At 36.3% G+C, this 11802-nt stretch overlaps 1 protein-coding gene across 1 annotated transcript; it reads right to left on the reverse strand.

Moving 5' to 3' along the window:
• Positions 1-1299: 1299 nt before the first annotated feature.
• Positions 1300-9562, reverse strand: acot11b (acyl-CoA thioesterase 11b). The gene is made up of 17 exons (XM_074635594.1): positions 9372-9562; positions 7456-7657; positions 7129-7198; positions 6934-6994; positions 6748-6849; positions 6530-6665; positions 6290-6443; positions 5613-5732; positions 5311-5449; positions 5106-5161; positions 4361-4427; positions 4177-4260; positions 3609-3742; positions 2833-2964; positions 2495-2621; positions 1719-2392; positions 1300-1613 (listed from the first exon to the last, which is right to left on the reverse strand). Exons 2-16 carry the CDS (start codon positions 7643-7645, stop codon positions 2234-2236), a joined length of 1731 nt encoding a protein of 576 aa, XP_074491695.1. The 5' UTR covers positions 7646-7657; positions 9372-9562; the 3' UTR covers positions 1300-1613; positions 1719-2233.
• Positions 9563-11802: the final 2240 nt, after the last annotated feature.

The following is an 11802-nucleotide window of genomic DNA, read 5'->3' on the forward strand; positions in this document are numbered from 1 at the left end:
AGTTACTATCTATCTATCTATATAGCCTTCTATATGGCAATCGTTTAAACAGAATACACACAAATATCAGATGAGTAAAGAAAGTAAAATTTGGCAAGAATAAATGTATTGAGAATCTTAAAGTGAACTTCCTTAACAGTGTAAATAGTGAATCAGTTCACAGAAATAAAAGAACTTCAAGTATTTTCCTTAATAATGGAGTCTATTTTGAGAGCATATCTATTTTGAGCTCAAATATTTTATTTATTTTCATTATTTATGCTTTTACTATTGCTTAACCTAATTTTTCTTTCTGTCTTTTTTTATTACATATATGTAATGTTGATACTGAAACGTCTGATGAGACCTCTAATGCAAAGATATTAACTTATTTTACAATGTTTTGCTTGTATTATTGTTGTCAGACTAAACAATTAGATTAGGAACTAACCACCAAGAAGTATGTAAAATTAATAATTTAATTATTATTTAATTATTTTTTATTTATTTATTTAATTTTTTTTTTTTAATTGTCTTTGTTCATTACATGGTGCACTGATATTTTCTGGAATGTATTCTTCTAAGGGAAAACATAATATGTTTAGCTCTCATTCCAGGCTGCCTCCCAGAAGACAGCCAACAGGTTGCAGGCCATGAGCAAAAGGAGTCGGTAAACCAGTCTATCGAGCTAAAGCGTCAAGAACCAAAGATAGAAAGTATTCTGTCAGAGGCAGAAGGAGCCAGCGGGGACGGGCAGGTGCTTGCTTCATTCCTAAAACAGAGAGGATGCTGGGAAGTGGGCACTGATGACGGCCCCAGGGTGTAGCTTGCCTCACTGACCGCGGTCTTAGAGAATAACACACATCAGATGAGATGCCGTTCAGTGACCTGCAGAGTGGTGTGAACTGGCAGTGAGCATCAAGCTGCAGGCCAACACACTCATCAGGAGTGACTGGCTTGACAGTATTTTATCATTTTACCTAAAATTTCACACTGTACTGACATAACATGTTTCATCACAGATGCATTCGCTTTTGTCTTCCCTGTTTTGCTGTCCGGGAAGCATTGAGAGCATAACAGGATGATCTTGGAACAAACAGAGCAAGCAGAGCAATCAGCTCCTTTAAACCCCAGTCAGAAGCTTTCTGTTTCACTTAGACTCCACTGTGCTCCTCTGCAACTATTACAATCCTAAAGTCACATGTCATAGTGGGATACAGCTGCCAGCTGTGTTTTTCTTCATAAAAAACAGTTAAGGAATGGTAGGAATGCAGGGTGAGGGAGGTGAACACCGACACAACAGCTGAAATGAGCACAATCCACTGGTCATTGTGTTTATTGTTTCAGTTAAAATCAAAACAGCTCGACATGTGAGATACTTGGCCATTGAATGTCAACATATCATACAATCAGTGCAAGAGTTGTCCTCTAAAACTATACAGCGTTGTCTCAAAACAAAACGGCATCTTTACACTTTAAAGTCTCAATCAAAATAGTTTAAAAACTGTATTTAGGAGGTAGAAAATAAACTATAACAAAAGAGGCTGAAACATCTCAGCTTTGACTAAAAACACTGGCAATACCATTAAAAGCATGGCTGTCTCAAGAAAATACATTGTGTTAAATACGTAAACCTATGTACCAAAATGTGATTAATTGATCTATAAACCTATGTACCAAAATGTGATTAATTGATCTTTAAACCTATGTACCAAAATGTGATTAATTGATCTATAAACCTATGTCCCAAAATGTGATTAATTGATCTTTAAACCTATGTACCAAAATGTGATTAATTGATCTATAAACCTATGTACCAAAATGTGATTCGTTGAGCTATAAATTAGTGTAGCACAGAGAGTGTTCCAGAATATATTAGCTCTAATAAAACTTAAGAGGCTTAAAATCCAAGAAAGACTCAAACACATTGTGCACTCTTGCCTCATACCTATTAATCTTGCTGAAAACATGTAGCAAGTTCTTTATAAAAAAAAACGGTATATTGTTATCCTTATTAAAAGAAATTTCTCTCATTTTAAGAATGAACACACAGTGAGAATTGAGGTTTAAAGACATGAAAGAAACTACAAATCCATTGCAAAAACGTTTATAATCTCAGGGTGAGACTTACATTCAACTATGGGCTCTTGAAGAGCATCTCCACAACAGAGGTGAAATTGGGATGAAGACAGTGAGATGATCCTAATCCTTCCTTCTGCTCCTCTTGCAGGGAGACCATGGCGGCGGTGTTGTGTCACAGTGCAGAGGGCGGCAGAGCAGCCAGGCTGTCCTTGTTGGCCTCCAGGAAGTGACTACAGGCAGAAAAGGTGCTGGAAAAGCTGGAGGAGAGGCCGGCGATGTCTGTGGAGATGTAGGGGAGGACACCTGGCGTGGCCTGGTTGTAGTAGGTGATCTGAAACAAAACACATCAGTTAAACCACTGCATCTTGTAATTACTTTAGTTGTGAATTGTTAGCGTTAGAGTGCAGTAATGTGCCCTTCTCATTTGGCCAACCTTGGTGATGGCGCTGGACTCTTCCCAGATTGTGAAGCCAGCACAGAGCACCTCTCCTCTGGTGAAGTCATCGGTGGGAGGGTGAGTGGGCAAAGTGACAGAACGCAGAGCGATCAGATACGGGTCTCTGAGAGGGGCAAACAAGGATAGCATCATGAGACTTTATGAGAGAGCAAGCAAGAGGCAGTAACGCAATAAAAATAAAAATATAGCATATAAGGTGGAAAAGGAAATCAAGAAACATATGGGATAGTCAAAATGAAGAAAACACAGCAGTGAAGCGACAAACAAAGTGTAAAATGACATGAGCGTGTTGTTTATTATGTATGTTACAACACCTGGAGTCACATGGCTTCCTCCTGGATGCCAGCAAGATAAAGTCCAGACCTTTGCCTCCTTTAGTGACAGACGGTGTGGCCACGCGATAAAGGGTGTCTTCCTCATCTGCTTGGTTGATCAGGTCACACTCCCTGCAGGGAACAACAAAGAAATGAGCAAAATGCAAATATTAAAGATGTAAGATTAATGTCTCACACTGCCGTCACTTTCACTTAAGAATAATAAGTAATTCTTGAATACGCTTTGTTTGTAATATTCAGTCCACATAACGGCTGCAGCATCACAGTGTGAGCTTTCAATTAGTTATTTAATTCGATTATTTTCATTGTCGATTAATCTGTTGATTATTTTCTCGATTAATCAATTAGTTGTTTGGTCTATAAAATGTCAGAAATGGTGGAAATGTTGATCGGTGTTTCCCAAAGCCCTAGATGACGTCCTCAAATGTCTTGTTTTGTCAACAACTCAAAGATATTCAGTTTACTGTCATAAGGGAGTAAAGAAATCAGAAAATATTCACATTTGAAACATTACTCAAACCGATTAATCGATTTATCAAAATAGTTGGGGATAAATAAAATAGTTGACAATTCTTGCCAATACACAGCCCTAATATTTCTGAACCATTTTTAAAGATTTATATCGTTTGTACAAACGAGTGGGCCTTGGTTTTGGTGTTTTTACAATGTTGAAAATAAGAAAAAAATAAAATAACATCAGAATTTAACCTCATTCTGCTGTTAAATTAACTGTACGTTGAGCTCCTCATACTGACTCATAGTGGTGGTCCCACTCCTGCCTCCTCCTCAGGTCTGACAGGAGGTGGAAGGTCTGCTCCGCCGGTACGCTGACGTGCATCTCCACCTTGAAACACAGCATGTGGTTTTCCTCCAGCGTGTACAGTCTGACCTAAAGAGAGCAGCACATCCACAAAGAGGAGGTGGGTTCTGTGTCTATATATAGGATTCGTTCCAGTTATCCCAATGTGCACACGTCGAGTTTGCCTGCTGTCAAAACTGCCACATTAACTGGTGGGTGCATGAGAGATTATACATTATGGTAATTATACATATTTTGAGGGCGACTATATTCAGGTCTCTAAATCTCTGAATTTGGAGAGGGGTGGAGCACGAGTAAGCTTAAAGTTTCAGCTTTAGACAAACTTTTCTGACTTATTCTGTGTTATTCCACAATTTAATTAAAGCAACGTGGGCCTACGTACCTCCAGGACTGTGAATGTGCAGCTTGTCCAAAATAATACAGATCAGAATGCATGCTGGAATCACAACAGCTGTATCTATTTAACAAGCTATATCCTGGATGACAATACAAACAATACTGACCTTGTTTTTCTCAGAAGTTAATACCCAGTTGTTTCTGGTATCCATTAGTTTCAGGGCCGATACATTATTGTAGCTCAGGTACATCTAAAAAACAAAGCACTGTCTGAACTCTCGAATACAGTGGCAATATATCTAATAAGCCTCACTAAGCGTGTGTGCTTCTGTTTGCCAGAGATTGCAATACCTGGTTACTCGGATCCCAGGGCACAGAGACGGGCACCTCCGTTTGCTTGCAGTGGATAATGTATTTCCTGTAAACACGTAGGGCAAAATGATTTACATTCAGGGACAAAAGGAAGATCTGATAAGCGTTTTGTTCTAGCAATGATTCAACACATTTGGTTATAAGATTATACTGGACGCCGGGTATTTTACAGTTGAACAATGAAGTTATTATGCTCGGCACCAAAGTCTGCTCAGCTGTGATATGCTGCTCTGCCAAGTCATGTGCTGCTGCAGAGTATGGTAAATAATGGATTGTGTGGACAAACGAACCAACGATGACACTGTTTCTGTATTATTTCCAGTGCTTTATACTGCTATCATGCACTATAATTGGCTTTTTTCAATGTATATGTTGTTGTTTTTCTATGTTTTATGATTCGTGCACGAAGAGCCACTTTACGCTCAAAGCATACTTTTCTCAACATAATAAACGTGCATTTATTACGCTGGGAAAAGTATGTTTTTTAAGTTTTTTTTAATTTTTTTTTTTAAATGTTTTATGATTCATGCACAAAAAGCCACTTTACGCTCAAAACATACTTTTCCCAACGTAATAGATTTTTTAAAGGGAGCAGATGACACCATGGTGAGTCCTTTGGGAGATAGAAAATGCAGATGAAGCAACTTTTACACTGACAACAATATGCAGTACATATCTGCAATAAACCACGTCAGCCCTCTGATCTATCAGGGGAGATACTAACCTATCAAGACGAATCTTCTTTCTGGCAATAGCTTCTTGATATCTTCGTTTCCCATCCTGTAAAACATGGAAAAACTTAATGTTGAATTCCTCACATAAGGATGTTTATTTTGTGAACATGGTACTGAAATTTAGTTTTCTTTGTCTCTATACTTTACTGTACATTATGGGCTCTCAGACATCAATAGGACACTAAGAAAACTCACCACAGGCTCAGGTCGTATCCGTGGTAGCGTGCACTGCTTCATGTCACTGTCCAGCACCTCAAAGGTCATGAAAGCACTATTTATATGGCGCAGAGGTTCTCCACCCTTGTAGGCCTCAGCACACACTCCCACCTCCATGCTAGAACACACCGTGTATGCAGGCGCGTGGGTTCAGGAAAAGAAGTGCATACACACAGACAAACAGTAACAATACACGTTAAGTTATAGAGATACATTGCAAACCTATATTAGAGGAGTTGAGTTATTTGTGCCTTTATTTGCTTCAGTGTGTGTAGACTCACCTGTGCTTGAAGGAGTTGTTAACGATGGCTTTCAGCACAAGTCGGTCACCGATGTGAGACGGGCCACGGAAATGGAACATGTCTATGCTCCTCAGGGTCGGGTGAGCGTTACACAAGCGACTAGATCAAAATATGAAGAAGAAAGAGGAACCTGGGACTCATTTCAAATAGCCTCAGCTAACTAGGATTTGTTAAGAATTAGTATGAATATGCTTATTTGTTTTCTTGCCGAGAGTTAGATAAAAAAAGATCGCTACCCCTCTCAGTATCTCTCCGTTAAATATGAAGCTACAGCCGGGTATCTTAGCTCAGCATAAAAACTGGAAACAGAGGGAAACAGCTAGTCTGGCTCTGTCAAAAGGTAATAAACCTACCTACTAGCATCTCTAAAGCTCAATAATTACCATGTTTTATCTTGTTTGTTTAATCCGTACAAATACTGAAGTGTAAAAAAGACCATTTGTGCTCTTATGGGAGGGGTTTGTATAATTCTTGGCCGGTTGCAGTGACTTCCTGGAGTCTCCGCTAGTTTACTGTCAACAAAGTCCCTGTGCCCGGAAAAGAAATAGACATACACATAACTCCCTCCTTTTGAACTTCTCATCTTGTCTCAACTCAGCAAGAAAGTGAAAAAGCATATTTCTTAAAAATAAACTGAAAAAACAATAGGTACACACCTTGCTGCAATTGTAGCCACGTTCTCCATCCAGGCCATGATCTGGCCCCCGAAGGTGCTGACTTGGTGGTTGGCGTGCGGCGGTAGCACCAGCTCCACGCTCTCCACTCGTGTCCGCTCAGCCGGCACGGCGCCCTTGTACTCCTGGCATTCTCCTGGAGAGAGCGCGAGAACAAGGAGCTTTAATCATTCTGATTTTAAACGGTGCCGTGTTATGAAGCCCTGTGTCTACAGCTTGTACCCAGCTGAGCTGTGCTGCTGCTCAGTAGGTCTGTAATGATCTCAGCGTGGATGAGCCTCATCCTCCTGCGCTCTGCCGCCAGGCTGTACTCCATCTGCTCCATTTGTGTGCGAGGAAGCGCCTGCTTCAGCTGTACCTGTGTACACAGAGCACACTCAAACTCAGGGGATGTTCAACTAGCTTCAGTAAAAATGCATATTTCGGTTCTTGTCCCTTACCTTCCCAGCTTCAGTTCGTCTGGCGACAAAGGTAGCGAAGGCATGGCAAACCTTCCACTGCTTGCCATTGTAAAGGTCCTCACAATTCACCAAGATACCCACCTGAAATGAAAAAACAATCACCATGTGCATTTTATTTTTCTGAAATAAAATGAACGTTCACATTCAAAAACAACGTCCACCAACCTCCATACTGGACGTGAAGGCTCTGTTGACCTTTGCTATGATGTTGACTACCTTTCCCACCCTGGAGAAGACAGACAGAGACACTTGTCTTTACTATCAACACGGAGCAGTGATGATAGTATCAACACAATCTGGACGTCTCTACTGTGAGACATTATGTTCATTGGCACAGCAGCATTAAGGTTAATACCTTACCCAATAGTGTGTTCAAAATGGATGTCGTCCACAGACGCAGTGATACAGGAACAACCTGCATGTCTCTCAGCTGGGAGAGGAGCGATTACACAAATATTTAATTAGCGTAGCACAAAGTCACAAAACATCTGCAAATAAGTGGAAGCGTATGAGCTGTAGATATGTGCATCTATAAGGCAAACAGAAATAATCTATCACACAGAAAGACTTTAAATGCATTTATTTTGCCCTTCTAGTTATATCATCAGTTGTGAAGCTGAGATGTAAGAAGAACTACTGAGAGATTAATTAAAGTAACAAGTGAGAGGTTTTCTGGTGTTGTCCTACCAGACAAGCAGGCCGTGGAGTCCATCCACTTCAGCAGCTGTCCGACACTCAGCTCTCCACAGTGATTGGCGTGGCACGGCAGAACGATCTGACTCATCTTCACTTCGGTGGGATTTCTGTACGCTTCCTCGCTCTCCAGAATGAACAGAGGGTCCTGCATGGCGTCTGCATGTTTCCCCTCAGACGACATAATAACTCACAACTACACAGACAGGAAACACAGGAAAATATGTTACAGTAAAACCAAAACACTGTGTCCATGTTAATCATGGACATCATCAACATTTAAAACATATGATTGGAACCTGCATCACACACTTAATAGATCCAACTTCTTTTTGTAATTTACTTTTTATTCTGGAAAAGCATTAATTTCACATTATAGAATCAGTATTACTGCCAACAGATTAACATAACGTTGTGCACATTTAAAATGTATGCAGTACAATTGACAACCTTTTAAAAGCCTGGCTCCTCCAGAGGTTTTCTTAAATAATAATTATTAACAGTTGAACAATTGAACATGGGAAGCTTTCACCTTAGATATTATAACAAATAAAATAATATATACATACATACGCTGTACATACACACATATACAGTACACGTATACACACATACAAATACACATAAATGGATAAAGAGTGGGTTGTTAATCGTAAAAAAGTAGCCTAATATATACCACATTACGTTATCCCTAAATTATTCTATCAAATAGATCCAACTTCTAAGCATTTTCCATTTATTTTTTGCACTGTGGTTATATATTGCACCTCTTAATGCAAATATTTGTACATATTTAATATTTTCTTATTTTTAATTTTTAATTTTAGTACTTCTATTTCTTTACATATATTTAGTTTATACTGTAGCATTATGTACATGATTTACATGTTACATACTCCTTTATTTCTATTTTCCTACATTTCTTATCTTTAGACAAGAGCAACTGTAACATCCCAATTCCCCCTGAGGATCAATAAAGTATTTTTGATTCTTATTCTGGCTTAATACAGCAGAATGAATGTGATGCTATCAAAAAAATTTGGTCATATGAGTTGTAGACTATAGAGTAAAACAGGGGCCTTTAGGTTTACTGATTCCTTGGCATCAAATCTGGAAGATGTCCTGATGTAGAAACACCAGCTCCAGGTTTAAAGATGCCTCTTGGATAGTTGATGGAAGTCAGATCTGTGTGGGATTCATTCATAGACACTTTCATCTAACATTAACTCTCCATATTTTGTGGTTTAAGGGGTCAGCAACACAGCTGTTTACACCCACATCTTAGGGACAGTAAGTGTTGCACCACTACCTAAAGACAGAAGTTTGTAATGTTAAACACACTACTAAATGTGAAACCTGCACTCAGTTTGGACCAGAGCTGCAACATAAGACGCTTTAAATAATCTGCACCAGTTTTGTCCTCTAAGGAATTGCTCAACATTTGCCCCCTAATTCACAAAGGGATCAGGAAATGCCAATATGTGATTACAACCGTGTAGCATCTAATGTTAGGCCCATTACAGCCTCTCAACTGTGTTCAATTTTTACATGCACTCTTTCTGAAAATCCAGGCTGGGTCTTGTATTTTTACAGCATGTTTAATCAAGCAGACACTATTTCAAGACACATACAAACTATTTTAAGCAGCTGAATGAGGCATTCATGGTGTTTGACCACAACTGCGTGCAGTGGTCACCTGTCTTTCCTGTTACTGTTGACAGGAGAGCTGGAGTGACCTTTACTGTGACTTCTAGAGAAATAATGTGACATACCAGCACATTCACCATGAACTTCTGCTGCAAAACAATATGAGGAGGACTATCTATATAAAAGCCTGCTTTGCATTCTGCAAAACAAGTCCTAGCAGTGAACACAGCACCCTGAAAATAAACAGAATAAAAATGGCTTACCTAGTTTTTTAAAGTTGTGCTGGAGTAGAGATCAAGTCCTTCAAGTGGAAGTTCTGAACATTAACACCGGCTGCAACCACCAGGACCTCTTCTCAGTTCAGCCATTCCTCAACAACTTTATAAACACACGCTGCACATGCACAATCACGCTACTGCTAAACTTAACAGCTTCACCACTGGAGGGAGAGAAAGAGAGAGAGAGAGAGAGAGAGAGAGAGAGAGAGAGAGAGCGAGAGAGAGAGCGAGAGCGAGAGAGAGAGAGAGAGAGACCTTCCCCTCTAGTGAGACTGTGACGTCCACATTTTTAAGGTGGAACTGTAGTTACCTCATATTAATGGGCTGCTGCTTAGGAAAAACATGAGTGTGTTCTCTATAAATGTATTCTAATAAAACAATGGTACAAAGCTTTATGGATACTAGAAAAAACTGTAAACAGTATTTATTTTTATTTTTTTTACCTGGCTTCAATAGGCCTATGGAAGACAATTATTTTATTGTCTTCCATACTCAAGTGACCTTTGAACCAACATATCTAGTCTTTTATTTGAGACATTTTATTGATTTGCTATGTATCATAGGCCTATACTCTGGAAGAGGATTAGAGCCTTTATTTAATTAACCTTTATTTATTTATTTATTATTTTATTTTATTTCTGACTTTATTCTCACTTTAAACTATGAACTCAAATATTTGTATTATTTTATTTTATATATTTTTTTTACTGTAGTTACATCACATTTAGGGGCTGCTGTTTAGGAAAAACACGAGTGTGAACCATATTGTCTATAAATTGATTCTAATAAAACAATAATACAAAGCTTTATGGACACTAGAAAAAGTGTAAACAGTGTTTTTTTTTAATCTGGCTTCAATAGGCCTATGTAGGAGTTGTTTTAATGTCTTTCATACTCAAGTTACCTTTGAACCAACAATGATCTCTTCTGAGGATCCCACATATCAGTCTTTTACTTGAGACTTTTTATTGATTTGCTATGTATCATAGGCCAATACTATGGAAGAGGATAAGAGCTATTATTTAATAAACCCTTATTTTATTTTTTTTTATTATTTTATTTTATTTCTGACTTTATTCTCACATTAAACTCAAAACTCCAATATTTTATTTATTTATTAATTAATTAATTAATTTATTTATTCTCACTTTTTTATTTTATTTATTTTTTACATTTTATCAGATTGAGAATAAAATTGATAATGTTGGTTAAATAATTAAAAAATTAAGGGTAAAAAGAAATATGATTCAAGATTCAAGATTCAAGATGTTTATTGTCACACCAGTTATACAAGTACAATTGTGTGAAATACTTTTTGCTGGGAAGCTCCATTAAGAAGACAGTAAGTTAAGTAGCAAAAAAATTATAAAATAAAAATAAAAATAATAGTATATTTACAAATAATATACAGTATAATAATAAAGGAAGTACTTGGTATATAGCAACTATAGAGGCAATATATATATATATATATATATATATATTTATATATATATATATATATATGGGAGCAGTAGAGGTTGCATACTATAAAAATATTGCACAGGCATTATTTTTTTTTATATTGCACATATTGCATTGATATGAACTTGCCTTTAACCTCTAATCAGTCCAATCAAAAACAGAGAAAACCTTTTCAAGGCTCCATATTTTGGAGGTCATATATATCACAATTATTTTATATTATAAATATTTCTTAGATTATGCCTATATATATATATATAGAGAGAGAGAGAGATAGATAGATAGATAGATAGATAGATAGATAGATAGATAGATAGATAGATAGATAGATTATCCCTACTCTCTTATATAAAATATATTTTTTATTGTAGAATATTATTTTGGAAAGAATTATTTTATAATTAATATTATATATATATATATATATATATATATATCACAATTATTTTATATTATAAATATTTCTTAGATTATGCCTATGTATACTATCTTATATAAAATATATTTTATTGTAGAATATTATTTTATAATTAATATAATATATATACATATATATATATGTATATATATTATATAATATATATAATAGAATAAAATATATATAATAGAATATAATAGAATATTATTTTGGAAAGAATTGTTTTATAATTAATATAATATATATATATATATAATATAATATAATATATATAATATTTAATTAAGGCATAATCTAAGAATTATTTATAATATAAAATAATTGTGATATATATATATAAACAAATTTTTATATATAAAATAATTGTGATATATATATTTTTTATATATATATCACAATTATTTTATATTATAAATATTTCTTAGATTGTGCCTGTATATACTCTCTTATATAAAAATATATTTTTATTGTAGAAAATTATTTTGGAAAGAATTATTTTATAATTTATATATATATATATATATATGTGTCAGA

Source organism: Sebastes fasciatus, chromosome 5, assembly GCF_043250625.1.
Source record: "Sebastes fasciatus isolate fSebFas1 chromosome 5, fSebFas1.pri, whole genome shotgun sequence".
Classification (NCBI taxonomy): Eukaryota; Metazoa; Chordata; class Actinopteri; order Perciformes; family Sebastidae; genus Sebastes; species Sebastes fasciatus.

Bases quoted from the DNA above. Each gene is read 5' to 3' on its own strand.
- acot11b (XM_074635594.1), bottom strand. From the start codon at position 7,645: ATGTCGTCTGAGGGGAAACATGCAGACGCCATGCAGGACCCTCTGTTC. The intron at 6,666-6,747 runs GTAAGGGACAAG...CTGTGTACACAG, and splicing joins GACGAACTGAAGCTGGGAAG to GTACAGCTGAAGCAGGCGCT. The intron at 4,428-5,105 runs GTTAGTATCTCC...ACGTGTTTACAG, and splicing joins AAGAAGATTCGTCTTGATAG to GAAATACATTATCCACTGCA.